The sequence below is a fragment of the Scardinius erythrophthalmus genome, assembly GCF_964197995.2.
Source record: "Scardinius erythrophthalmus genome assembly, chromosome: 16".
NCBI lineage: Eukaryota > Metazoa > Chordata > Actinopteri > Cypriniformes > Leuciscidae > Scardinius > Scardinius erythrophthalmus.
The window spans coordinates 17,726,743-17,754,441 of record NC_138236.1 but is presented as its reverse complement, the minus strand read 5'-3'; the positions used below and the strand labels follow the sequence as shown (position 1 = coordinate 17,754,441).

The 27,699-nt window shown below is 39.5% G+C and overlaps 1 protein-coding gene across 4 annotated transcripts; it reads left to right on the top strand.

The window, feature by feature from the left end:
• The first annotated feature begins 623 nt into the window (after window positions 1-623).
• znf1035 (zinc finger protein 1035) lies at window positions 624-27,560 on the top strand. 4 transcript variants are annotated; one of them, XM_081389277.1, is made up of 6 exons: window positions 636-991; window positions 1,737-1,806; window positions 3,740-3,802; window positions 7,267-7,409; window positions 18,446-18,499; window positions 18,581-27,560. In XM_081389277.1, exon 6 carries the CDS (start codon window positions 18,616-18,618, stop codon window positions 26,707-26,709), a length of 8,094 nt encoding a protein of 2,697 aa, XP_081245403.1. In that variant the 5' UTR covers window positions 636-991; window positions 1,737-1,806; window positions 3,740-3,802; window positions 7,267-7,409; window positions 18,446-18,499; window positions 18,581-18,615; the 3' UTR covers window positions 26,710-27,560. The 4 variants fall into 4 exon arrangements, with proteins under 4 accessions (XP_081245405.1, XP_081245403.1, XP_081245402.1 ...); XM_081389276.1 differs by lacking the exon at window positions 3,740-3,802; XM_081389278.1 differs by lacking the exon at window positions 7,267-7,409.
• Window positions 27,561-27,699: the final 139 nt, after the last annotated feature.

Genomic DNA, 27,699 nt, shown 5'->3' with positions numbered 1-27,699 from the left:
TTGAAATTGAGCTAAGAAATGGGTAGAGCTGGTGAAGCAGGAAGGAGTATAGGGGGAAATTGTAAATATTAAGGGCTGTTTCACTCCCTGAGCAAAGTTGAGCCTTTCACTGGGTGGTACATTTATGCATCTTTGCCAGGACATCCCTTGGGGTTAAAAAAAGCAAGCATTTGCATTAGTTGTGCCTACAACCTGCTCAAAGGAAATGAGTGAATGGATGCTCTCAGTGATATATTTTTTTTTATCAGACTCACAATGTTAATCTGATTTATCAATGTGAAAGCCAGAGGAACCACATTAGTTGTTTAGTTCATTAGTTGTTTGTTACAATTACCTATTCCATTCTACAAGATAACAGTCCACATTGCTTATTAAACTTTTACAGTAGGCTATCAGGTGCAAAGGTGTGGTGGGCTCCAAAATCGGTTCTGTGACATATTTATCACAACAGTAATAATGAAATATCTTACCGCATTAAAGAACAAGATAGGTGGCTTGGATTGTTGGAACGCTGGGTAAACTGCTATGTCAAGTTCTTTGACAAGAAACTGTGGTACTGCACCCTGCAACAATCAAAGGCATCATGTAAGATCGACAGAATATATCTAATAAGCACCTCCCACAACATCGGCAGCCATTTTAAGGTATGTTCCTAAGATACCATGCGCAAAAAATGCTTCCACACGTTGGACATTGAAATGGAGGCCCCGTAGAACTGGAGGCGGGTCTTCCTCTCCTTTAGCCGTCTTCTCATAGGTCCAAGTAGTGGAGTGTCACGAAATATCCCGGGGTCGGGTGAGCCACATTGTTTGGTGAATGTGCATCGAATTGTTCTAACATCAAACCCGTAATGATTTTTTATAATAATGAATAGTGTTCCAATGAGCTTTAACTTGGATTGAAAGTTTGGGAATATCTTATGTGCGCATTGCTCAACGGGAAGGTGCATCTTACAAAGGAAAACGACAGCAGCAGGAAGCCGAGCACGACGGTGAGTACGAGCCGTTCTGAAGGGGAGAAGCTCATGGGGAGAAGCTTATACTGCTTTGCTACGTTATTTAACGGGGAAATATAATAGGCTACTAAGAGTGTATAATGCACTAGGTAAGATTTACATCGCAAATTTAGACGTTGATTTGCGTAGTTTCTGGGATCGCCAGTTCTTGTTTGTGTGCTCGTACTCCAGGTTCCAAGCATGCAGCCCATTTTGTTTTGTGACGTTGGACTTCCATGTTGCTAGCCAGCCAGCTTAGCTTCGTGCATTTCTCTTTCTGGTTGCTCCGTTAGCATTATATAAACAACCATATAACAAATAAAATACATCAGTTAACGTTTTAATTCAGTATGCATCCGTATATTTACGTTGTTACTGTACTTGACACATCTGATCATTTATTGACTGTTGCAAGTGTCACTATAACTAAAAATCTGCATCACTTTAAAACACCCACTGGTTTGTCACAGTACACTGTCAGGAGGGACTCATACTCCATCGCTTAGAGGCTAAATGTTTCCATGGTGAACCTATTATATAGCTGTTTTGTTTTAATAATATATTTAGTTTGTATAGTTTAAAGAATTAGAAATGGTTTAAGATGTTCGTGAAAGTAACATACTGTTTTATGTGTAAACAAATGTATAAATGTATTATGATCAGAAGTTTTTCCCCTTTAGACATGAATGTTTGATAATGATGTCAGCCTTTTTTCTTCTTTCTTTTTTTTTTTTTTTTACAGTGTATGTTTAAGGACAAAACGTTGATCACTGGAGTGAGTTTGCTTTTGGAATGTTTACTGGCATATTAGGGTAAGTTGACTTTACTAATTTTGCAGGCTGTTTTTAATTCTTCTCACTATATGTTATTGCTCATAGAATATATGGGTGTTTACTTGCTTTCATGTACAGATAAGATGTATGATATCTTCTGGTGGAATTGAGAGGAGTTATTGCATCTTGTCAATGAACCTTCCTCATGTATCTTCATTTTACAATATAATAGCCACATGCAAAAGCTTTGAGTACTGTCACAGCAGTGGCTTTTTACTTACTGCACACAGAATATAACACACAAGTTAGTGTGTTATAATAGAATTATTAGTAAGGTAACTTGTGGCATACTCGCTGCATGCACATCACCCTGTTATCCAACCTGAGCATAACATTTCTGACTTGAATGCAGGCATTTGTATATGAGCCCAAGATGACATTGATTATGATAGTATGAGTAGTATATTAATAATAAACTTTGTTTGTCATGTCAACAGCACTGGTTAGCTGATTGATCATCTTACTTGATGGCAAAATTAAATTTACACGTTTGAAGACAAATTTTTTCTCACATTTAGCTTACACATTTAGTAATGACTTTACAAGTCATTCATATAATTTTCCATTAAACCTAGAGTGGTAGCAATACTAATCCAGTTTCCAACACCTGTACAGTTTCAGAACCAAATGTGACTGAAGAGTTGAGTCAAGTGTTAGGATTATTTGTTAAAAATCTTGTCAGTGAATGATAGAAGATGGATATAAGGAAAAAAAATATTATTTAAAAAAAACTAACATTTAATGGTCTTTCCATCGCTGTGCACGATGAAAAATTGCGCTCAGTTATTTTTTTCCTGTTAATTTTGCCTTTTAAATGAAAAGTACATGAGATGAATTCAAGTATTTATATCAGTAGCCTAATAAAAGCTGATTTATTTTACATTAGGTGGGTCATCTCATGGAGGCTGCCATGTTGATGACCAGTCATGTAGGCTACTACTTGCTTTATCTTTGTAATTCCCCTTATAGGACACTATTACAATGCAAATGTCATGGGCTTGATTCCCAGAGAATGCACAACTGATAAAGTGTAGCCTATACTTTGAATGCAATGTAAGTTGATTTGGAAAGCAAACGCATTGATGAGACTTTGACTTTGAAAACTGTATTTAAACAGTGGCATCAGTAATGGAAAATGATTTCCTTTTCATGATGCTGCATCCACAGCACAAGCTATGCTTAGCCTATAAGACGGCACCATATTCCCCAGCTCAAACATAATAAAATTACAGCGTGCATTTTAAGTCGACACAAGTTGCGATAGTCTTTTTTTTCCCCTTTTGTGATGAATACCCAGGTAAAAAGGTTTCTTTGACAAGAAAAAAATTATTGTCATTTGGTATTGATGCAATCTTATGTGAGTGACAGATTGTCCCGCCCTTGCTCGTCATCCGGGAAGAGATGTTGCAAATGGGAGGGAAAGTTATTTTGATTAAAGATTTTGAGGGCACGTGAATTTAAAAAAAATGAGCATGGATAAATATTTTATAATAAACACTGCAATATAGCATTAAAAGAATTGTACATTTTTATTTTATGATGACTCTGTGATTTCATGTACTGATTCGGACGGGACTAACGTCTCCGTGTTTATTACAGAGGTGGGAGTGTATTTTCTAGAAATGGGTGTTACAGAAGGTCATGTGCTGTGCTTGCATGTATCACGTAGGCTATGACTTATGTCTTTTAATTTATTATTTGTTAAAACAATTTTAAGTTATTATAAAGACCTTGGCTATATAAGTAAACCTCATGAGTTTTTAGCCGTGGATGTTTATAAAAAAACTTGCATAAGTGAGTAGATAAATCTTAACCAGTATATTATTCTTAACTGACACTTAAAATGGGCAGTCTTTGCAGTTTTGGCAATTTGGCTCTATTTATTGATTGTATATGTTATTTTTTTCGTCAGATACTATCCATATTGAAACTAAATGAAAGCATGCCGAAGATTGGTGTGGAAACGGTAGCTCAGGTAGGTCAAAAACACATGAGGACAAGCATTAGAATCAGCAATCACTGACATTCGCATTTGGATGAGATTAGATTTCTCAGAGGACTGTTGAGTTTGCCGAAACAGTGGGTAATTTGCCCTGGAATCTTTAGTGGTTGATTGAGAAAAACACTGATTTGGCAGGTTCGGACGGGATTACTTATTATTAAGTACGTCTGTGAAACATGAATTCCTCTTACATCCACCTGGAAAACTAGTCCTGTCCGAATAAGGCTTATGACTTGTTTCACATGTACTGCACCTGTCTTTAATAATTATTACAATACATTTATTTGCTTTATAATTAAATTATATTGATCTTAAGTTGTAAAACAGTTGATATGTTTATACTGCGTTTTCGACATGCTGTCTGACGAACTTAGCATGTGCTTCACAGCGAAAATATTGCATCTGCTTAGCATAGAAATCTAGGTGCACCCTAGCAGCAAATTTTATTTTGCAGCCAGGGTGGTCTAGCAACTCTCCGTTGGCTTTCGAGCTGTAAAAAACAAACTCTAGTCAGGCCAGTCACATCGTGTATAGAGTCGGCGGGCAGGCTTAACATAATGACGACAGAGTTGCAACCGTTCCCTGCTATTTGAAAACAAAGAATGGCTGCTGCTGCTGGCGAACAGCGGTCTTTCGTGACTCTGGAGGACTTGGAGTTAAGCTTTTCTTTGAGAAAAGTACAAAGAACGGCACTTAAGTCATTCTTAAAAAAAGGTAGATGTGTTTGTAGTTTTGCCAACTAGATACGGCAAAATTTGAATCTATCAACTTGCTCCACTGGTAGGAAAATGCTCTGGTTGGTTGTAGCGCTATCCTATTGCGTGCAGAGGGAATTTGAAAGACAACCTTTTATCCTGCCCCTCGGATTGAGCCCTGCCAATGGTGTGTTCCCAGACCCAACATCTTCATGTGGTTCTGGGAACACGTATGTAATGTAATAAAAATGTAATTAATTACTCACCCTCATGTCGGTCATGTAAGACCTTCATTCATCTTCGGAGCACAAATGAAGATCTTTTTGATGAAATCTGAGGGATTTCTGTCCCTCCATTGACCGATATGCAACTACTATTTTGACGCTTCAAAAAGTTTAAAAAGAGATCGAAAAACTAATCCATATGAATTGAGTGGTTTAGTCCAAATTTTCTGAAGAGACTTTATTGCTTTATAGGATGAACAGATTCACATTTAAACGTTTATCAGCGAACATAAACAGAAGCTCAACCGACCCTGCAAAAACAAACCTCTTGCGGAATACCTTAATTGGGCCAAATGTTTATGCCAAGTTTCTGATCACCCAGTAAACATTGTTCCTCCATAGACCATTTCTTTATGGATACCTTCTTTGTACACAGGGGTATTACAGTATCATATTGGTATCCTATACTGTAGAGTTGCCCAATCCTGTTCCTGGAGATCCACCTTCCTGCAAAGTTCAGCTCCAACCCTGATCAAACGCAATTGAACAAGCTCATTAAGATTTTCAGGAGCACTTGATAATTACAGACAGGTGTGTTGGATTTGGGTTGGATCTGAACTTTGCAGTAAGGTAGATCTCCAGGAACAGGGTTGGGCAACCCTGCTGTACGGTGTACCTACAATGTCACTGTATGCAGGAGAATTAAGATTATCCTCTGAGAATTTACTGGAATATCCAAACCTATTAAGTAAAAGGAGTTGTCCATTTACCTTTGACCATATGGTGTATCTGGAGCTTTTCTTTGTGTATTTTTTCTGTTCTTTTTTGCAAAACAGGTTATGTGGCACCTCTGTTGTCTAGGGTTCAGAGCATGGGCACTGCACCGAAAATCTTTCAATCATAAACAACAATATCATTTAATGTTCTCTCAAAAGGACAGTTGCTTACTGGATTTTACTGATAATATCTATTACATAATCTTACAGTTATGTTAATTTGTTTACCCTGTCCTGTTAAGACTTTTGTGTATAGAATGTCAGGTAGGCTAGTCATCTGCTATGCAGCCTGCGTCAAGGCCAGCATGGCAAAAGTGTGCATCAAGGGCATATCAGTCCCAATGCCTGGGAGCATCCTTCTTAAACCTAGAAATGTCAAATGGGGCACCCTATGGTCTTGTGGACTTGTGCACACACTTGCGGCAGACATTGCAGGTCCACAAAACTGCAAGTGGACAATGTGCGTCATTTGGGACAGGTCCCAGGTGTGCATTCAAGCTTGCAAATGAATTTCTTGTTTTACAATGAACTTGCTAAAGGCACATGCACTTTCATTCGTTTTTTTAGTTTCCCTTGGCTGTATTCTTGGACATGTCAGTCATTGATCTTGGTCTGTGATCTTGGACTTGGACATGCATCCACTCCAATAGATTTCAGTATTGTTTACTAACTGCTGCCGCTTTTACACCCGTGCTGTGAATTTGTTGATTTTTATTCCTTTTATCAGTTTCATACTACAAACATTCATAATGGACATTCTTGGATTAAATCTCCCTGTTATTTTGTGAATTGTTGGTGGTTCGTGTTATGAGGCTGGCTGCTTCATTATACTGTGAATAGACAGCCGTGAGTTCTCTGCCTGCAGTCTAACCTTGATCTGTGTATAGAAGTAGCAGATCATTGTGGTTGATTTCATCCAACAGGAACAGCGTCAGCTCATACTCATTTTATTTGGACCAATGGATTGTATGTGCTTAACTCATGCTCCATTGTTATATTGTGTCTGTAGGTTTATTTTTTGTATATTTTTAGATTGGGTTGCTTGTTTTGTGTTTATGCATCGTACAGTCTTGAACACTGGTTAGAAAACAAGAAATATTATTAATGTTTACAAAGTATTATTTACTAATATTTAGTAACTCCGTCAAATGTATATCTTATGGCAGGGGGCGACTTTATATTAGAATAAAAATATTTTTTCTAGATGACTAATGTCTAGATCAGAGCTCTTCAGCTCCAGTTCTGGAGGGCTGGTGTCCTGCGGTCTTTAGTTCCAAGCCTAATTAAAAAACCTCTGTAATTTGCAAGTAATTCTGAACACTGTGATAAGCTTGTTTTGGGCTGTTTGGTTAGTGTTGAAACTCAATTCCTGGAGGGCCAGTGTTCTGGAGACTTGAGTTGAAAAGCTCTGGTCTAGGCCAGTGCTTCTCAAATCTGTCCCGGAGACCTTCTACCCATGCAGATTTTGGATGTCTCCGGTTTTGGGCACACCAATTTCGGGTTCTGCAGTCTCTACTAATGAGCTAATGAGTTCATTCAGGTTTGTTAGCTGGAGAAAACTAAATTGTGCAGGGGTGGACAGGTTTGGTAAACCTCCAGGACAGGTTTGGTCAGCCAGTCCTGCTCCATGGAGGGCAACCATCTTGCTGAGTTTAGCTCCAGCCCTAATCAAGCACATGTAACAGGTTGATCAAAGGTGTTCAGGATGCATGATTTATTTTTCTTTTTTTTCCCCAAACCAGTTAACCGCGCACCTCACCCTGCAGCCAATTTTATTGGTCAACTCAATCACAGGTGTGTTGGAGCAGGGTTGAGAATGAAGTCTGCAGGAGGGTATCCTTCAGGAGCGGGGTTGGCTACCCTTGGTCTAGACATTTCGTCTCATGTGAGTCAACATTATGTATGAAGCTTTTAATTGGGAAAAAAAAACTTGAGCAAATCAATATGCTGCTTGGTGTAAATTATTTTAATCTAAAAATAGCTTTTAGAATTGTGCATTTTTCATCAAACTTCTTACAATTAATGCTTTGTGTTCCATGTAATTGAGGTACTTATGCTTGCATGGCATCTGTGATGTGTTATTAGAACTGTACTGGACAACTAACCATGCGTCACATCACAGTGGAATAACCACTCTGTACTCCATATGTTGCCTTTTCTTTTTGTTTCCTTTTGGGGTTCCGGAGATACACTCACCTAAAGGATTATTAGGAACACCTGTTCAATTTTTCATTAATGCAATTATCTAATCAACCAATCACATGGCAGTTGCTTCAATGCATTTAGGGGTGTGGTCCTGGTCAAGACGATCTCCTAAACTCCAAACTGAATGTCAGAACGGGAAAGAAAGGTGATTTAAGCCATTTTGAGCGTGGCATGGTTGTTGGTGCCAGACGGGCCGGTCTGAGTATTTCATAATCTGCTCAATAACTGGGATTTTCACGCACAACCATTTCTAGGGTTTACAAAGAATGGTGTGAAAAGGGAAAAATATCCAGTATGCGGTGGTCCTGTGGGCGAAAATGCCTTGTTGATGCTAGAGGTCAGAGGAGAATGGGCCGACTGATTCAAGCTTATAGAAGAGCAACTTTGTCTGAAATAACCACTCGTTACAACCGAGGTATGCAGCAAAGCATTTGTGAAGCCACAACATGCACAACCTTGAGGCGGATGGGCTACAACAGCACAAGACCCCACCGGGTACCACTTATCTCCACTACAAATAGGAAAAAGAGGCTACAATTTGCACGAGCTCACCAAAATTGGACAGTTGAAGACTGGAAAAATGTTGCCTGGTCTGATAAGTCTCGATTTCTGTTGAGACATTCAGATGGTAGAGTCAGAATTTGGCGTAAACAGAATGAGAACATGGATCAATCATGCCTTGTTACCACTGTGCAGGCTGGTGGTGTGGGGGATGTTTTCTTGGCACACTTTAGGCCCCTTAGTGCCAATTGGGCATCGTTTAAATGCCACGGCCTACCTGAGCATTGTTTCTGACCATGTCCATCCCTTTATGACCACCATGTACCTATCCTCTGATGGCTACTTCCAGCAGGATAATGCACCATGTCACAAAGCTCGAATCATTTCAAATTGGTTTCTTGAACATGACAATGAGTTCACTGTACTAAAATGGCCCCCACAGTCACCAGATCTCAACCCAATAGAGCATCTTTGGGATGTGGTGGAACGGGAGCTTCGTGCCCTGCATGTGCATCCCACAAATCTCCATCAGCTGCAAGATGCTATCCTATCAACATGGGCCAACATTTCTAAAGAATGCTTTCAGTACCTTGTTGAATCAATGCCACGTAGAATTAAGGCAGTTCTGAAGGCGAAAGGGGGTCAAACACAGTATTAGTATGGTGTTCCTAATAATCCTGTAGGTGACTGTATAAGCTGTGTGTCATCTGAAGGGTTTGGAACCAGTTTTTGTCTTTGACTGGAACTGCTCCCATCAGTTTGTGGTCTGTGTATGACCTGTATGACCCAAATGCTACACCATACATTCAGTTATAAGATATCAGTTATTCCGATATTAACTTTTGAATTGAATGCGTGCGCATGCTTTTTTCACTTTAGCTTTTGAAAGCGCGATCATGTGTACTCTGTGTATAGGCCTATAATTCGTGGCAAACAGGGAGCCGCTTTCAATATGCAGGGAATTGAAATCGATTTTGAATGCGTGCTTTTCAAATTTGTGATCATGCATAACCAGTGTATAAGGTGCGGTGGGACTGACCTCACATTTTACAAGATACGGCTTTTGTCAATGATGCTCAAGATCTTTTGCACACCAAATCATTTACTTTCAATTTATCTGCTATATAGGCTACTGTCATCTCGTGATAAGTGAAGTCTGACTCCTGATGCACTGAGACTACTTTAGAACAAATCTTAGCTACAAGGCACATGTTTCTGTATCTGTGTGCCTCACTTTGTTTGGATATTTTTATTTTGGATAGTTTATTAAATAAGATTGTGTCCAGTCTGATGAGACTTTCTGGAGTTATGTTGCTATATTTGGTGTTTGTTTTACTATATTTTAATTTTCTTGATATTCTTGGCACTAATTGCAAAAATATAATGGCTTGACATTTAGTTATTCATTCTTATAGTACTTGGCTACACAATCTTTTTTTGCAGATTTTACTTCCAGCCTTATTAAAACACACCTAAACATAGTCTTCAGGATTACAGGTAGATGTGTTAAATTGGGGTTGGATCTAAAATCTGTGACAAAAGTGTCCCAACAGGAGCAGAGTTGCCTATCCCTGCCTTAGATTCTTAGTCCCATATTTGTTTTTTAGCCTCATTTTAACTTCAAGATTTGCCTTTGCTAAGGTGGACCTTTCCCAATCCCATCCCCCTTTCTCTCTCCCACTTCATTTCCTGCCTACTCACTGTCCTATCAAAATAAAAAGGCAAAAACGATAAAAATAAATCTTTTTAAATAAATAAAGAAAATAATGTCATTACCTGGGGTAGTTGTTTACACTAGTTCGCACTTACTAATTAATAGAGTAAAAGAGTAAAATAAGCGTATTTGCCGTACTGTCCGTGGGGATTTGGTATTGAGAAACGGCCATTGATTAGCTTGATCAGGTGTGTTTTATTAGGTTTAGAGCTAAACTCTGTAGGAAAGTGGATCTTGAGGGCAAGAGTTGAGAACTTCAGATGTAGACTATAAAGGAGAGGAATGGTAGAAGAATAGGGTATATCTGGAAGAAAGAACCAGAATGATTGTTCATCTCTGATCATTGCAGAGATGCAAAGGTTTGCCTCCGTTTCCACACAAGAACAAGAACAGGAGAGGGGAAAAAATAGGATTTAGCAGGCATTGGGGCTGGAGGTGAGTGATGTTGGTATTAAGTGATGAATGCAATGTATGATAACAATGCAGTACAAGATTATGCAAAGTTCTTCAAATCAGCATGATGTCCAAGAACACAACAGACACTGGGGAATCACCTTTTCTATTTATTCCTACCTATATCTATTCCTTTCTATCAGGAAATGGGGTATTGCCTTATCAAGGGATGTCCAATTCTGTTCCTGGACAGCCATATTTCTGAAGAGTTTTCTCCAAATCAAATTAAATGTGCTTGAACAAGCTATTCAAGGTCCGCCAGCATTATTGGAAATTTCAGAGCAGGTTGGAACTCTGCAGGAAGATGGCCATTCTGTAGCAAGGTTGGACACCCCTTGGCCTTATCTAATACAAATTAAGGGGTGTGCTATGTCTCAGGATGTAGACAGTATGTTCTGGTGTTTACTTATAATAGCATCTAGGCTATCTTCCTTTATTGTTCCTAGTTTTATACCATCCAGTTTTGTTTTGAGTTGTAATTTCTAAATAGCATTCTTGGTAAGGGCACTATCCTGTCCCTGACTGGCCTCTGATCCTTAGACCCTTGAAGGTGCCAAGCTAATTTTCCTGGCCTGAAGAACCAATTATTTCGTGGAAATGCACAGAATGGTTCTTGATTGGGCAGTGGCATCATGCCAGTGGAATAGGGGTACTAGAAATCTACCAAGATCTTCAGTTATAAGTATTTAACAACCGATCTGCTGACAGAGCACCATGCTATCACCTTTCTATAAATGGATTTGTGGTTGATGATGAACTGTTATATAGCATTGTCAGTTGTGTTAAGAAAGCTATACTGAATGTAGCACTGAGAGTGCAGAAGCCATAGCTTATCAGTGTAAAGATGCTATACATGTTTCCAGTTGCCCCCTACCAAACATATCACACCGCATATCCAATATATAGGCTCATTTAACTCTGAATCTTCATAGTGAACGTGATTTCACCAAGTAGCCTACATCATGTTCTTGGATCAACATTAGATTTTGCCAATCAGATTTGAGGAACATACAGTTTGTCAAGTTAAGGCTTACAACCAGGGAAGTAGGTACTACTACATCGCTGTTATTCACCTATCATTTCCCTCTGATTTTAAGGAAAAGTTGTGGTTAGCTTTAGGGATAGGGTTAGGACTATGATATCGGATAGGGATGTTGATCCATGATCAACTAAATATTTTGATCCAGGAACATGTTTTACTTGGCAAAATTGCAGCTACCATGGAGAACTAAAGATGTCAGTTTTCTAAATCTTGTTTGATTCTTAAGTTCTTGATCATTTGTAAAATTTATTCCAAATTGTAATGGAAATTCCATACACATTTTGGGGCTGTGTATTGGCAACAAAGTCATGATATGCATCCTGATACAGAGGCCACAATACAATATATATAGCAGGTTGGAACTCTGCAGGAAGATGATCTTTCAGGAGCAAGGTTGGACACCCCTTGGCCTTATCTAATACAAATTAAGGGGTGTGCTATGTCTCAGGATGTAGAGACAGGATGTTCTGGTGTTTACTTGTAATAGCATCTAGGCTCTCTTTCTTTATTATTGTTCCTAGTTTTATACCATCTAGTTTTGTTTTGAGTTTTAATTTTTGAAAACCATTCTTGGTAAGGGCACTATCCTGCCCCTGACCTTATTAAACACTGCATACTATAGGGCCATTGCTAAGTATAGGCAGAGCAGGCAGTTGCCCTCTGCATTATAAAGGGCATCTGTACTGTATCACTGTAGAGGTCTTCACAGTGAACCCGAGACCCGTCGACCCGGGACCCGACCCAGGACCCGTTCGGGTCTATATTTTAAATGATCAGTCGGGTCCGAATCTATTACTTCGGGTCCCGGGTCTGTTTAACATTGTGTGTAATACCTGTGCGATCGGAGTCATCAGATCAGACTCGGAGAAAACCCGGTCGTGATTAGACACTGCTTGTGTTTTTTTGTAACTTGCAACTTGTAAAATTAGGACACTCAAAATAAACTGTGTTAAAAAGAATATTTTAGGTTGATCCAGCTAGCGCGCATGTGCAGTCTCAAGCGCGTGTCATGTTTCTATGGCAACCAGTTACCAGAGCTTCAGTGAGGGACCGCCAAACTGCGCTTTAGATTTTACAATATAAATTAACAACCGTCTTGTTTAATCTTAAAGTTTTAGTGGTCAGATTCAGACTCGATGCAGAGCAGAGAGCACGGAGATGATAGCAAAAAAATAACGTCAGCGGCCATGGCACTGAACGAGCAATCGTTATTATAGTTCAAAAGGGCAAACAGTCAAAGTTATTATGCGAGTTAACTCGAGTCAGAATGTAAGTTACATGTGCAAAGTGGCATTTGTCATCCGTCACCGTGACATCAAGTGGATTTTTGAAGCTGAAATAATGAGTGGATTAAGCTTGGACTTGGAATAACGAGAGGAATAACATGAATAACTTTCTTGTCGGAGGATTGTAATGCATGATCACAGCCAGTCAGGTAACGTTACAAGGAAGGGAGAGGAGACTAGCACTACGCTACCATGGCTCCTTAAATTAAGACAAAAAGTTGTATTTTTCGCAACAGGTTTATTGACTTGTAATAGCAGTTTAAGGTGGAATATGTGACAATCAGGTCCAGTCGGGTCTGTGTCTTCCCGGTGGTTTCGGGTCCAGCTTTGAAATAATAGACGGGTCCGGGTCAGGTCCGGTTAGGCATTTCTCGGATCTTCACGGGTCCGGGTCCAGTTTTTGAAATAATAGACGGGTCCGGGTCGGTTCGTTGTAGCACATTACAGGTCTCTTTCGGGTTCGGGCACGAATTTTTGGACCCGTGAAGACCTCTATACACCTTTCATGTAATCATTGGGTTAACCCCACCAGGTACAATATTCTGATTGTTTTCATCTTGTTTTTTTAAGCACATAAATAATAGGGCTGGGTAAAAATATCGATTCTTCAATGCATTGCAATTATTTGTTTCTCAATTCAATATCGATTCATCAAATCCTATGAATCGATTGAGCCCGCTGGCCAGTGGCGGCGCTGTGGGCAACACTCTAAAGAGAGCGTTCAGCGTTGTACAAGCACGGCTGCAGAAGTGAGTCAAATCTGTATCTGTATCGTTCGAGAGAACAACCAGCGCTGTATTTCAGTTGTTTTCCTCTGTGAACATGCACTAATGGATGTCTGACAATTTCGTTGCTTTTTGGAGTTTTCAGATTTAAAAACGTCAATAAAGGCTCGTTCGTTCTGCTCTCACGGAACAGATATAGATTATAATATGCTATCCTCAGATGAAATCCTGCTAGTGTCGGCGCTTTCTCCGTTCATGCTATAAATGCACATCCTTGAATGAGCGCGGATTTTCTAGCGCATTTACTTGAACTTCTTAGGCAATATATCTATGGTTTAACCCATTTGAGAGGCGGCCAAAATCAGAATTTAAAATGGACTGAATAAGCTCTCTGCGAACTTGACGAGCAATGCCGCGCTGACATGTAACTTATGCACAAATCACCACACACACTCTCAGAGTAATATTATGTTACTGCATAATACATTTTCAACTAGCAGAATAGTACAGAATCATGATACACAGTCTCACTTGTAACCATGTCTTTATAATATTTCGAAGGGCAAAAATAGGAACTTTTAATTGGCAGTGTTATTTATTGTGTTGACAAAATAGCACTTTGTAATGTTATAATATCTATGGTTGCACTTTTTTTATGAGTATGCACATTTTGTGCTTATGTTTACATTTATTTTATAACTTGAATGTATAGGAAGAAAGAAATATACTTTCTACTACTTACAGTTACATGCACTTTAGTGGTGTTAATAAAACACCTGTTTGTTACAGTTGTGTTTTGTATTCAACACATGTACAATATTGTACAGTTTGTTCTGCTAAATAAACCATGACAGGAAACATACTGGGGTCAATTTGTTCTTAAACATTGATAATAAGTAAATACACAAGTAATTAAGTACCTGAGTATATTTTTAAATATTGTGTGCAGTATTACCTGGTAATACTGCACACAATATTTAAAAATATACTCAGGTACTTAATTACTTGTGTATTTACTTATTATTGAATCGATATCGAAGCTAATAAATCAATATCGAATCGAATCGAAATCGAATCGAATCGAAGCCTCAAGAATCGAAATCGAATCGAATTGTGAAATTCCTAACAATACCCAGCCCTAATAAATAATAATATACTCATTCTAATAGATTAATAAAAACGTCTCTATGTTACTGGTAGGTTAGCATTGCACAAATTGACACTACATTTAAGAAAAAAATAATTTAAATTAGAAGTGTTCTAAACTAATGCGCTTTCTTCACTGTAGCGCACACACACACACATTCAGTCACTTACACAGAAACATTCAGCAACTCAAACTTCTCAATGCTGCCCTGCAATTTCTATCAATAAAATAGCTTCACCACTGAAGAGCTACATTATCTTTCTTAGCAAGGAGTTGGTAACATCACTGTTTTTGAAGCAATTAAACTCACTGCTTTGTTAATAGAGAAATGCGGCACAGACTGAGGTAATTCATACATGTACAATCTCTCTCAGGCCTGTAAATGAACACAGACTTGATGCATTACACTATTCTGTGAATAGAATCTTGAACTGGAGATCATAAAGCCCGTGCTTTTATCCACAGTGGAGACAGAGTGCCTGCACATGGTTGCCAGGTTGAGAATAATAAGTAAAACATTTAGCAGATATTTCCTTTCACCGCAAGTGTGAAGCTCCGATTGGGAGGTTACATTTTTTGATATCAGGTAACTAGCCTATATGTTGTTCTAGCCTATATGTTGTTCTAGCCTATATATTCTATTGTTAATGAATTTCAGTACATTTCCAATCGATATCTGATTCTGGTATCGACAAGTAGTATGTGGCGACACACAGTCGTATCGATGTATCGAACACAGCCCTAGTGTAGAGTAGGCATTTTGTACCAACTAATGTAAATTTTCATTTGCGCCTGTATAGGCATACATTTTTCCACTGAAACCTGCAAAATCTCACCATGCAATGGTGTCGTGGATATGTAATGTAGACATGACGACGGGTCACAATGCCAGTCTGAATTGGCGTACTCCTGTTACTAATAGGCTATATCATTAGTCACAAAAAAGAAATACTAGAATTTTATAAATGTTGCATATTTGGCCATGCTACTCATTGGTTGAGAAGTATAGACGTATTTGACCCAGGGTTCTCTCTGTAGAGGTGATGCCACATGCTGCAGGTACACCCAGATTTAGTAATATGTTTGTTTATTGTTTTTGGATAGATTGTAGGCGCACATAGGCAAGTGGGGAATGTTTAAAGTGGCCAACAATTTTCCTACCTATCGCTATCACATCAATCATCAATCCCTCATTGACCACCAGTTGAATGTGTGTGCCATACACCTTATGCCTTTCAGATCGCTATCTTCCATGGCTTTAGCCATATTTCTTAAGTTGTCACTGACTACCGCATGCACTTTAGATTGGTCGAAACGGCAAGTGTCAAACATGTTGGCGAACGCCTCGGATATGGCTGTAGCTGTATGGGACCCCCTAAACTCTTGTGAGTGCAGCACTATACTGGTGGGGCTTACATCCGAGCTCCATACCTGTCGTGAAGCTGAGGGCTACAGTATCTGTAGCCAAGAGCTCATGGACGTGAGTTGAAACAACGTTTTACATCTCAGGTAAGCACACGTCTGAGAAATGCTGTTTACTTGGCATGGTGTAACTGGGCTCAATATAGTCTTTAAGCCTGCGAAATCCAACATCCTCTACAACAGAGAATGGTTGATCATCCAATGTGATGAATTCCATTATCCTTTTAGTAATGCCTTTAGCTTTGGCACTGTCATTGGCAAACTTTTTTGCCTTTTCTAAGAAATCAGCCACAGATGGAGTGGGTGTCCTGGGACTGGGAGGAGCTACTTTCCTTTCGCTGCTGCTGCCGCTGTGTCTTTCTCGTACTCTGCATGCTGAACAAGTTCAAGTTGTCTTGTTGGGTGTCTTGATTTTAATTGATAAATTAAACTTGTAGTGCTGTAAGTTTTTGCTGATGCACCCCCTCTGGACAATTCAGCAGAACAGTGTCTGCAAACGGCCGTTTTTGCCTCTTTCTCGGACACTTTAAAATGCTTCCACACCGCGACATGTTTGCTGCATTTATAAAGCACGCACCCCTCACTCTATGCTGATTACTATTTGATCGCTTCATCAAAAACTTCATTGTTCGGCAAAATTGATTTGGTCGGTTTACTTAATAGGCCGAACACTGAAAGTACTTTTCTTTTGCTATTTTCGTCAACAATGTTGCCAGAGTTGCCAAACATTCGGTGCATCCCTAGTGCTGGCCATTCCATGGTTTGACGTCTTCAGAATTCAGTATCTCTGTTAGTTATAGGTTTGGGCTGTATTGGAGAGCACAGTAGAGGAGAGACTAGAAGTGATGGGGGAGAGGGGTGTGGGATCAGGAAAGTCGGGTTGCCCAAAGCGCTGTTGAACAATATGTTGGAGTACTGTCCACAAGTCAGTGGTTCCGAAGCCTACAGTTTTGTTCTTTTTCTTATGAGGTAAATATGATATGAGATGTTTTAAGTCATTGTCTTGCTGTAGGACCAACTTGGTATACCAGTAGAAGCCACAAACTATCACCAGCTTCTCCATGTTTGGCTCACAATAGGTGAAACCAGCCTTCCTCCTCCTCAGCATTGTCCACTTCTATTGCTTCATGGCTTTCTTGTTAACATTTGAACTGTCATGCCTGTAACTGGAAGCTCTTTCTTTACAGTTAATAGCATTTGATAATTACAGACAGGTGTGTTGAAGGTGGTAGGAAGGTAAATCTCCAGGAACAGGATTGGGCACCCCTGATTAAAGTATTTTGATCATATACTTTGATTGTTGATCTGACATCTACCTTTTTGTTTTGGCAAATTATGCAGAACAGTTGAGAAATACTACATTACATTTAGGGAATTGTGGCAATCTTTAAACTTGTTTCAAACTCTTTCCTCTTTCCATTGCTGGTTATATTATTGAACATTCTGTGTAAAAAAAGAAGGCCACTCTTAAACCTTACCTTCAGAAAACGAAGTTTCTAGATCAGTGATGTCAAACACTGTGGTACTTAGGTCCTCCAGGAACTGGATTCGACAAACCTCATCCACAAGCTGACATTTAAAGTCATCATGAAACAGAAGTTGTGATCGTCTTTTCTTCTCTATGGTGACCTATATCTGTGTGAAACAGCTTCTCGAACAAGAAAAAATATAGGGCGAGGCTTCATTTTAGGCACAGGGAATTTATTGTATGTTTGTATGGTTGTGGTTTGCTATTGCTGAGATCTTCTGAGAGTGACAGGTTGTTCTGCACTCATGCCAGTAAACGCGTCATCAGAAGAGAGAGATGTTGCTGCAAGAGGGCACATGAATAAAAACATAAAATGTACATGGATAATATACAATAAATACTGAAAAATACCATTAAAAATAGGAATTAAAAAAATAGTTCATTTTAATTTCATCTTGACATTAAAGGGGGAAAACTTTTCGTTTTTATGTTCAAATGTATTGAAGCCCACACTCCATGTATCTTTGATCTTGTGTAGGCCTGTAGTTTGAGAACCTCTGAATATCCTGGATCTTTTGCATATAATAAGAGTGATTGGGGCCTGGTTCTGTATAACACTCCAAAATTACAAAAAACAATGACCGGACACATTGTTCCAAGTCTTCATAAGCCATACAGTAGCAAGAACTGCGCTCTGCAAGAACAAAAAGCTCTTAGATTTCTAATGATTCATTACCTTCGGATTACTTCAGCGCTGATGTCTTAGCATGATGCTGTGGCAGTACTACTACATAGTTGGCAGTAGTTCGGAGAGTGTATGTTTGATGATATTATTATTATTATTATTAGTGGTAGCCTAGTATTTTAAACATCCATATTATACCAGTAAACAGCAGTTTTATTAGTAATTGACTTATATATGCTGCTTTTGAAATAGTTTTTTTTTTTCTTTATGCAGGTCTTTGGGCAAATCAGCTATAATGTTCCTACTGATATGTAGTGGATAAGTGCGGTGAGCATTTCATTTCATCCTATTTAATTTTATTTACAAATGTGTGCTGTTTTGGTAATCACATGGACATTTGTCTTACAGAGTTTGAGAACTAGCCTTTGGAGGAGAACACGAGGATGGCTCAAAAATGGAATGCATTCCAGCAAGCACAGATTCTTTCTAACCAGAGACCAGAAATGTCTGTTGGAACTATGGAATGTAATGGAATTCCAGTGGAATCGGAGGAGAACCTTGCACATGAGATAGAACAATTCATTGAAAAGGAGAACTTTTCAAGCATGATGGATTTGCAAGACATTGCTGAATCGGACATGAAAGACTTTGATTCTGGTTCTCTGCAGGACTCATGCTGTGAATCATCTTGGCAAGATGTAATGAATTCAGGTGACCTTGAACAAGAAAAGTCACAAGATAAAGGAGAATATAATGGTAACATGACACCCTTTCCCTTGCCTAACTCATTAGAAGTTGAGTCCTCATCGGAAGCACATTCTGTCGAGGCAGTATTAGAAACTGCTTTTGAGACAGATGCCGGTCTTGTGGAGTATTCCGATATTAGCAGCTGCTCTGACATGGAAGCAAATCTTGATTGCAATTTAAATTCATCCATTGAAGTTAACATTAGTAGCAAACAAGCTGGTCCGTCTTTAGAAGAAGGAGACCAAAATTCAAGTAATGCAATGGACTTTTCTTCTGCTGAGGTCTGCCATAGTTCTGTGAAAGCAGATAGTAGTGAAATAAATCTACAGCAGGACACTGGACCTCCAGTGACCATGGATGAGAGCAAAGCTGTAAACCATACTTGTAGTGAGGACTCACTTATCTCAAATTCTGAGGATCCGTGTACAGAAGTACAAGGCATGGATAATATGAATGGTGTAATGCTTTTTTCAAAAGATGGGCAAATTGAGGAAAAGGACATTCTTTCTTGTGATTTAGATTGTTTTTTGGATCAAACAACAATGCGTTGCAAAGAACTTGATACCTCTCACGGTGGTTCCACTTCAAATCATGCAAATATTGAGACTTCCTCCACTTCTAATGAAGACGAAAACAATTGCCTAACCATAGATTCACTAAGTGTTTGCCAATCACAGAGGACAACCCCAGATGCTGAAAATGCATCATCAAAACCTGAGCTTGAACAGACATTTGTCATTTCTGGCATTAGAAAAGATCCACGTGGTGACTACCAATTGGACAGAATGAACCCAAATTCTGAAAATACATCTCCAAAACCTGAATTTCAAGAGACGACTGGGATATCTGGCCATGGAAAAGATTCACTTGGTGGCTGTCAATTAGAAAGCAACCAACCATATCCTAAAAAAACATCCTCAAAACCTGGCCATGGAGATTCTTCTCAGCTGGAAGGACAGAAATGCTTCACATCTGATGATGGACAAGTTGAGCGGAGTAGTTTTGGATTCCTTGAGTCCTGTTTTGGTTTAAAAAGTACAACACAGAACATTGAGGAACTGAAACACCTGGAAAATGCACATGTAAACCAAGTTGATGAGTGCAATCGGTTTAATCGCACAGAACCGCCAGTTCTTCTAAAAACTGCTTTTGAATCTAATAAACAGATGGATGAGGGAACTGATGCACCAAAAGATCCACTACTACACAGTGTTGACCAGACATCCAGAACCTCCTTATATCCTGGACAGCACAAATGTCTAACTGACAATGGCACCATTGCAAGCAAAGATTCTTTATCATATTTCAAGACCCAAAAGAGAAAACTGCAACCTGTTGTTCTCCTTAAGACGACTGAGAAAAAAACTTGTAATGGAAAAAACTACCATTGCTTTGAGTGCCAGGGGTCAACACAAAGTATAGATGAGATTATCGAGCACTACCACAGCACACATTCTTTCCATAATCTCAGTATATCTCAGTATTGTGCCACTTGTGAATGTCACTTCACTGGTGGCGCATTGACACAACACTTCTGTGGGGAAGTCAAGCTTAATGACAAGTTAAAATCATCACCATCATATACTAAAGGGCTAACCGAAGAGAAGGCAAAGTTCATTTGTAAATACTGTAGGAAGTCCTTTGTTCGACAAGCTTATTATGAAGATCATGAACTGAAGCACATAGTTGTCACACATCATAGATGTGACTGTTGTGGATTGTACTTTCCTAGTGCTCAGAAATGTCAAAAACACAAGCGTAAAGCAGCTTGCACACCCTTGATACTAGACCCTTCTGTACAGAGTGCAAAACATTCAGAGTCAACCCTCGGAAAGACGGATATAACAGACATGGTTGAAACAGCCGTCTCCAACAAAGAACTTCGTGATTGCTACGTGAAACTAATGGATGTGTACAAGACAAGACAATCGCCTGAACAAATGCATTGTCAAGTTTGTGGGAAGACTTTCAGGCTTAGAGCACAACTAAAAGCACACCTTAGATCACACTCAGATGAGAAGCCCTTCAAGTGTGACAACTGTGGAAAAGCCTTCAAATATACCTGGAATCTTAACAAACATAAAAGAGAGCAGTGTTCTCAAAAGATTGTCCCTCATGAAAAATCTTCAGTTCCAGATAGCAAGTTTCCAAAGTTTAAATGCCCCATCTGTCCTCGCATTTTCAAGTACTCCTACAATCGGACACGCCATTTGCGTGAACAGTGTCTCAAAGAATACACGAAAAAAGGCAAAGGAAAGATTGGTGCAAAGTATCGATGCCCTTTGTGTAAGGATGTGTTTACCATGGCCAGCAACCGCAATAGACACATCAAGCAAACTTGTGTTAAGCTTAAACAGTATACAGCCAAAGGAAACGTAAAGAAAAGAAAAGAGTTAGAGCAAGTTATCAATACCAAAAATGAGGACAAAGAGTCACCATTGACTATGCCTGTACAAAAAGCATCACAGTACAAATGCACTTTTTGTCCATCTGTGTATTCTAGCAAGTCTGGATACTACGGCCATCTAGCAAAGCATAAATTGCTTTTAAATGCCAAAAAGGCAATCAAACACAAACATGGTAATGGTGTCAATTTGAAAAGTTCAAGCCCTGCCAGTCAAAAGCCAACTAGCAAAGAATCTGCTGATAAGGATGCAAGCCTTCCTTTCTCTTGTCGCTTCTGTGGAAAAGCCTTTACTTTACCTGACTCGTTAAAAAAGCACTTACGACTTCATAAAGGAAACAAACCTTTTCGCTGTTTAGACTGTGGTAAAAACTTTGCCAGGCATGGACACCTAATGACTCACAAAAATGTGCATAAGCGGAATGTACAGTGTTTAGTCTGTTGGGAAGTTCTGCCATCTATTGGAGATTTGTTAAAACACAGACAATCCCATCCAAAAAAAGGGATGCTTAAATGCCCTGATTGCCCAATGCAGTTCAAGTTTCCAGTTTTTCTGCTTCGACATGTGGCTGTGCATGAGAGAAGACGTAAACTTAAGGAACTTTTCCCTCCCAAGGACCAAGCTAGAACTCTAAAGGTAGAAAAAATTTACAAAGAGGAGTTCAAATGTGCTCTCTGCCAAGAAGCCTTTGCTGACTCAAAGGCACTTAGTGAGCATTGTTTAACTCATATGCCTGGACCTTCTGCATCCAAATGTCAGTTCTGCAAACGCCATTTCTCGAATCGTGCTGGGCTGGTTCGTCACATCCGCATTCACACTGGTGAAAAGCCTTTTCCGTGTCTAACTTGTGGCAGACACTTTAACAGAAAGGAATATCTAAAAATACATCAAGAAAAATGTACAGTGGAGCAGCCAGTACAGACGTCAAATGCTGAAGAAATACAGGCAGAAAAAAGTGTAGACACTGCACTAAGCAAGACCAACAAACTCTATAATTGCTCATACTGCCCACATTCATTTCGTTTTCCCAACAATTTGAAACTCCACGAAAGAGCCCACTTGGCAAAGACTGTTTTCCCTTGTTTAAAGTGTGGGAAGTTTTACAGGAAAAGAAAATTTAAGGATCACGACGCAATCTGCAATGGAGACAAGTTAAAACCTGCTTGCAGAAAATGTGGGAGAATTTTTACAAGAAAAAACTACAGAAATGGTCACGAAAAGCAGTGCAAGGGCAAGCTATCAACTGAAAACAAAACTAGTACAAAGGAGAAGGGCAGGTTTGAGCAGAAATGTCCACAATGCTTTAAATGTTTTAGAACAAAAAGTTTTCTCCAGAAACACCTCTCTCTTCATTCAAAGAAAACTCCATATGCGTGCATACATTGTGGACAGAATTTTGACAATCAGGATCGATGCTTGCAACACGAGGCTTTTTGTGATGGTTTATCTAAGGAACATAGATTGGAAAGTTTAAAAGGATCTGAGAAAATTAAATCGATGTTTGCTGAAATAAAAAATCAGAAAGAGATCACTGTGGTTCCTGGGGAAAATGGTGAGGTATTGAAGTGCAAATTTTGCACTAAATCATTTTTAAGAGCCAGAAATCTAAGACATCACATCCTCACTCATACAGAGGTCAAGCCTTATCGGTGCAAGACTTGTGAAAGTTGTTTCTCACGCTATGATCATTTAAAACTGCACCAAGCCCGCTGCAGAGGAAAACGACGACTTGAGGTGCGAGTTGTAAAGATGAGTCTCGACAGCTTGAACACAAGTTCCCAAAGCAAAACACAGGAAGGTGACCCATTGCAATGCACAGTTTGCTTTAAGCGGTTGTCCACCCAGAGTGATCTGAAGCGCCATATGGCCATGCTCCACATTACCGATAAACCTTTTCCTTGCAAAAGATGTGGCAAAACATACAGTTCTAAAAAGACTTTGAGCAGGCACAACCTCACCATCAGATGCAAAAAGATTTCAAAGGAAAGTGTGCCATCTGCCACAAACAATGTTCAAAAGCAGCCATGCAGGGAAACTTCCAAACTTCTGCAACGTATACAAGTGCATTACATGAATAAATTTAAATACCAATGTGAGTATTGCCCTCGACGCTTTAAATTATCAGGACAACTGAAGGTTCATTTACGTCTTCATACGGGAGAAAAACCATATGGCTGCGCTAACTGTGGAGAGCATTTCATCAGAACAGACTATTTGAAACGGCACTTGGCTAAATGCAACGGAAAGGGGGAAAACCAAGAAAAAGTCCTTTGTGACAAGTGTGGTGACCTGTTTACCCGGGATGCACTGTCTATTCACCAGAAGACCTGTGTTGTCAGCTCAAAATCATCTGGATCTTCTCAAGAGGTAAACAAGAGCCCCACTAAGATAAAAGGTTTTTCCTGTGCTAACTGTAGTGACCGTTTTTTATTGTTCTCGCAGCTCCAGCAGCATTTTTTAGCAAAGCATAGATCTGATCAGCCACAAGAGTCAGTTAATGATCAACAGCAATTGATATCAAATCACTTGCCAATCATAAAGCAAGAGCCGGTTGATGAGGGGTATGGGCAGAACCAAGAAAGCAGCAGTCCGATAAGCGAGCAACGTGAATGTTCAAACAGTGACCTTATCAAGCCTCTTAAATGCCCTCAGTGCAACATGCGGTTTTCCAGGAGCACTGGACTAGGTATGCATATGCGCATACATAATGGCGTATACCCCCTTTCTTGCACAAAATGCCATGTTGGTTTTTGGACCAAAAAGAGAATGGAGAAACACCGAAGAAAATGTAAGGGTCACACAATTGTGTCAAATAATGAATCTGCCCTGGAAAGTGCAGGTGAAATAGATAGTGCTTTAAATGACACTGTGTTAATATTTAACAAGGGCTCAAATACAACAGGAACCGGAGTACTGCAGACTAAATTTTCATGTAAAGATCAAGACCAGGAAAATGATGCAGAAAAAGGAGATGCTGTTCACAAGTATCAGTGTTCTGAGTGTGATCAGAGTTTTACAGATGGGCTGAGACTCATAAGTCATTTAGAGGAGCATGGCCGTGAAGATCAAGAGCGTAAATCGGATATCCACAGATGTCATGTGTGCAGTAAAGTCTTTGCTCAAGCTGGTATATTGCAAAGGCATATGAAAATCCAACATCAGGCAAAAATGGATAATACTTGTGAAATTTGCATGAAGAAGTTTCGTTTTCCTTCTGACCTGGACCTTCATAGATCTTGTCATGACCCCAGTCGTCCCTTTGTCTGTAACCGTTGTGAGATGCGGTTTTGGACTGCTAAATCCCTGACCATTCACCAAAGGATGGCTCATTGGCATCCACACCTGCCCACCTCAAAAGAACCTAGTGTGAAAGCAAGAACAGAGCACCCTGAAGTATATAGGTGTGAACCATGTGACAAAACCTATACGGTAAAAAAGTCATACACAAAGCACTGCAGAGTAAAACATGGATTGAATTCAGTCAAAGCCCTCACTGATGGATTGAAAAAATCCTCTGCCAGTGTGAGTCAGGAGTCAGATAAGGAAGAGCCCGACAGAAATTTTGAAGATGAAGATGACAGCGACAATGACTCGGATTCAGCACCATACTTTCCTTGCCATGTTTGTGGTAAAACATTCTTAACATCAGAAAATCTCGAGGATCATCAAAGATGTCATCTTGGTGAAAAGCCCTTCGAGTGTGAGGAATGTGGGAAATGCTTTTTTCAGCTAGCGAACTTGCAACAACATCAGCGATGCCACAAGTCTGAGTTTCAGTGTCAAATGTGTGGTAAAGGTTTTGTCTCGCTCTTCACCCTGCGCAAACACAAGCAAACACATATCAGAAAGAGTGCTCACCGCTGTACCAAATGTCACCTGAGCTTCACACGCCCAACGGAACTGGCTGAGCACATGGTTACGCACCGCGATGAAAACTTTCCCTGTGACCTTTGTGATGAAACCTTTTCCTGTAAAACAAGTCGGGCGGAGCATCGTAAGATGCACACAGAGCAAGACGAAGAGCTTCCACCGTTGATTCCACCCCAACAGCCTCTAACAAAGCAAGGTGCTTCAGCCATCTCCAGTAAAAGCCTCTCATCAAGTAACATTGAGCAGTACAAGTATCGCTGTGGAATTTGTCAAGTAAGATTTCCAGACCCAGAACAGCTCTCAGAACATGGCTGCAATCCAGCAAAAGAGAGGCCATACTCATGTCCAGAATGTAACAAGTATTTCTTACATGGTTCCCACCTAAAAAAGCATCAGCTCAGCCATCAGTTGTCAGGACCATGTTCTTATCAGTGCAATCATTGTAGTATGAGCTTCACCCACCATCACCTTTTTCTCACCCATTTACGAAGCCACGGGAATGAAAAGGCTTCCAAGGACAGTAACTTTCCTACCAGTGAAAAGACTATACGTGTAGAAACTGTGAAGCGTGACAAAATTTACCAGTGCCCCATATGTCCTGAGAGTTTTTACCAAGCATTGGACCTCGCAAATCACCTTTCTGTTCATTCTCACATGTGCAGCGTTTGTAATATGACTTTTCCTTCTAAGAAAGACCTTGACGAACACGAACAATGCCATTTGACTGCTGCTACTCAGTATGAATGCACCGAATGCGGAGACAACTTTCTTGGAAGTGATGCTTTCCGCAAACACCACTGTAGTAATCGAAATTTGTCGTCTTTAGACAAGCGCCATTCAGAGTCATCGGTCTCTTCCTCTAAGAAGCAAAGTTCAAGGATTCAATTTCAAGCAGGTGATGAAGAAGAGGAGGTTGATGTTGGAGAAGACTTCATTATTTGCCCTATCTGTAAAAGACGGTTTTCCTCCAATAGCAGTTTAATGGAACACCATAAAAAGCATCATGAGGATCCGCGTCCTTTCAAGTGCTTGGTTTGTAATAAAGGTTTTACGAAGAAACGGTACCTTACACAGCATCAGCAGATACACAATGAACGGCCTTACAAGTGTGATGTGTGCTCAGAATCCTTTAAAACGGAACCAAATCTCATATCTCACCGCAGAATGCATGATGCAAAAAGGCAGCACCAGTGCCCAATATGCTGCAGAACCTACCTTACAGCAAACGATCTGGCAAAACATAAACGGAAACATACTGAACATCAAAGTCTGAGTCAGGACAACGAGTTCCGGTGTGATATGTGCTATAAATCCTTTGCATTGTTTGATCAGTTGCAAAAGCACCAGGAAACCCATGTAGGACAAGTGGTCTATGAATGCACAGAATGTGACAAAGCCTTTGCTTTTCTAAATCTTTTGGAGGACCATCAGCTGACTCATGCTGCTGCTTCTGCAGAATCTCTTCAGTCCCAATCACCAATACATTTTCCCTTCCAAAGCCCAATGCATGAATAAAGGTCGAATTACTGATGACTCCGTTTCCTGCAATGCAGGTTATTCAAACTCATTCAGTTTTCTGAACATTATTTGTTAAGATAAACTGTACATAGAATCCATTGTTCTTTTTACTTAGCCTAACTGCTTTTATCCCCTTTGAAATATGGCGTGTGTGTTTTACTGTAGTTCTGAATCGGTCTGTTTGTTCATACAATCTACTCTGTTCTACGGTTCTGTGAACTGCTGACTAAATTCTCTTTGTACAGTACTCAGACTGATGTGTGTATATTAATATGCAATCTAGATGATGTATGGAACTATAGGAATATATGCATGCATGAATAAAGTAGTTGGAGATGTTAATGTTCCACGGTGCAGTTCACAAGGATGTATAGTTGAAAATCCTGCATCATTCCTTCATTGTTGAAGTAATTTTTGACCTTGCTAAATTTACTAGGCATATGTTTTAAACATTTTGAAAGTTAGAGGAAATTTGTAGATTAAATTGTTAATATTTCTTAGTAATGTTTTTTTTTCTACTATCCATGTGTTTGCAAACATTTAAGGTCAAGTTAAGGGTTCATCACATAGTCGTTATATTTGATGTGAATGCCTTGAGTTTAAATGATGTATTTTATGTTTCATTAAAAACCCAGCGTTATCTTTTTGAGAACAGTCTAACTTCAATGGTCTTGCTCAACAAAAAAACGAAGAGAAAACATAAAACTTTAGGCTTGACAAAAATACTGTACCCTTTCTGTGTAAACTACATTAGTGCTAACGTATATATGGCTATAAAATCTGATGTATAGTTTTACTTTTGTATTATATGGCAATGTTGAGAATTTCTTCAACTAGTAAACATTTACATCTACTTTGCTGTTATTGAGAAATTTCTTTCACTTTTGGAATGAATTGAGGTAACTAGTCACATTGAGCCATGTTTTTTATCCACTTAAAGTAGGCTTCCCTAAGAAAGTCAAACTCAAAATATAATTCACACTAAAT

What these genes read in the sequence shown, in the direction of transcription:
- znf1035 (XM_081389279.1), top strand. Translation starts at nt 18,616, where the DNA reads ATGGCTCAAAAATGGAATGCATTCCAGCAAGCACAGATTCTTTCTAAC.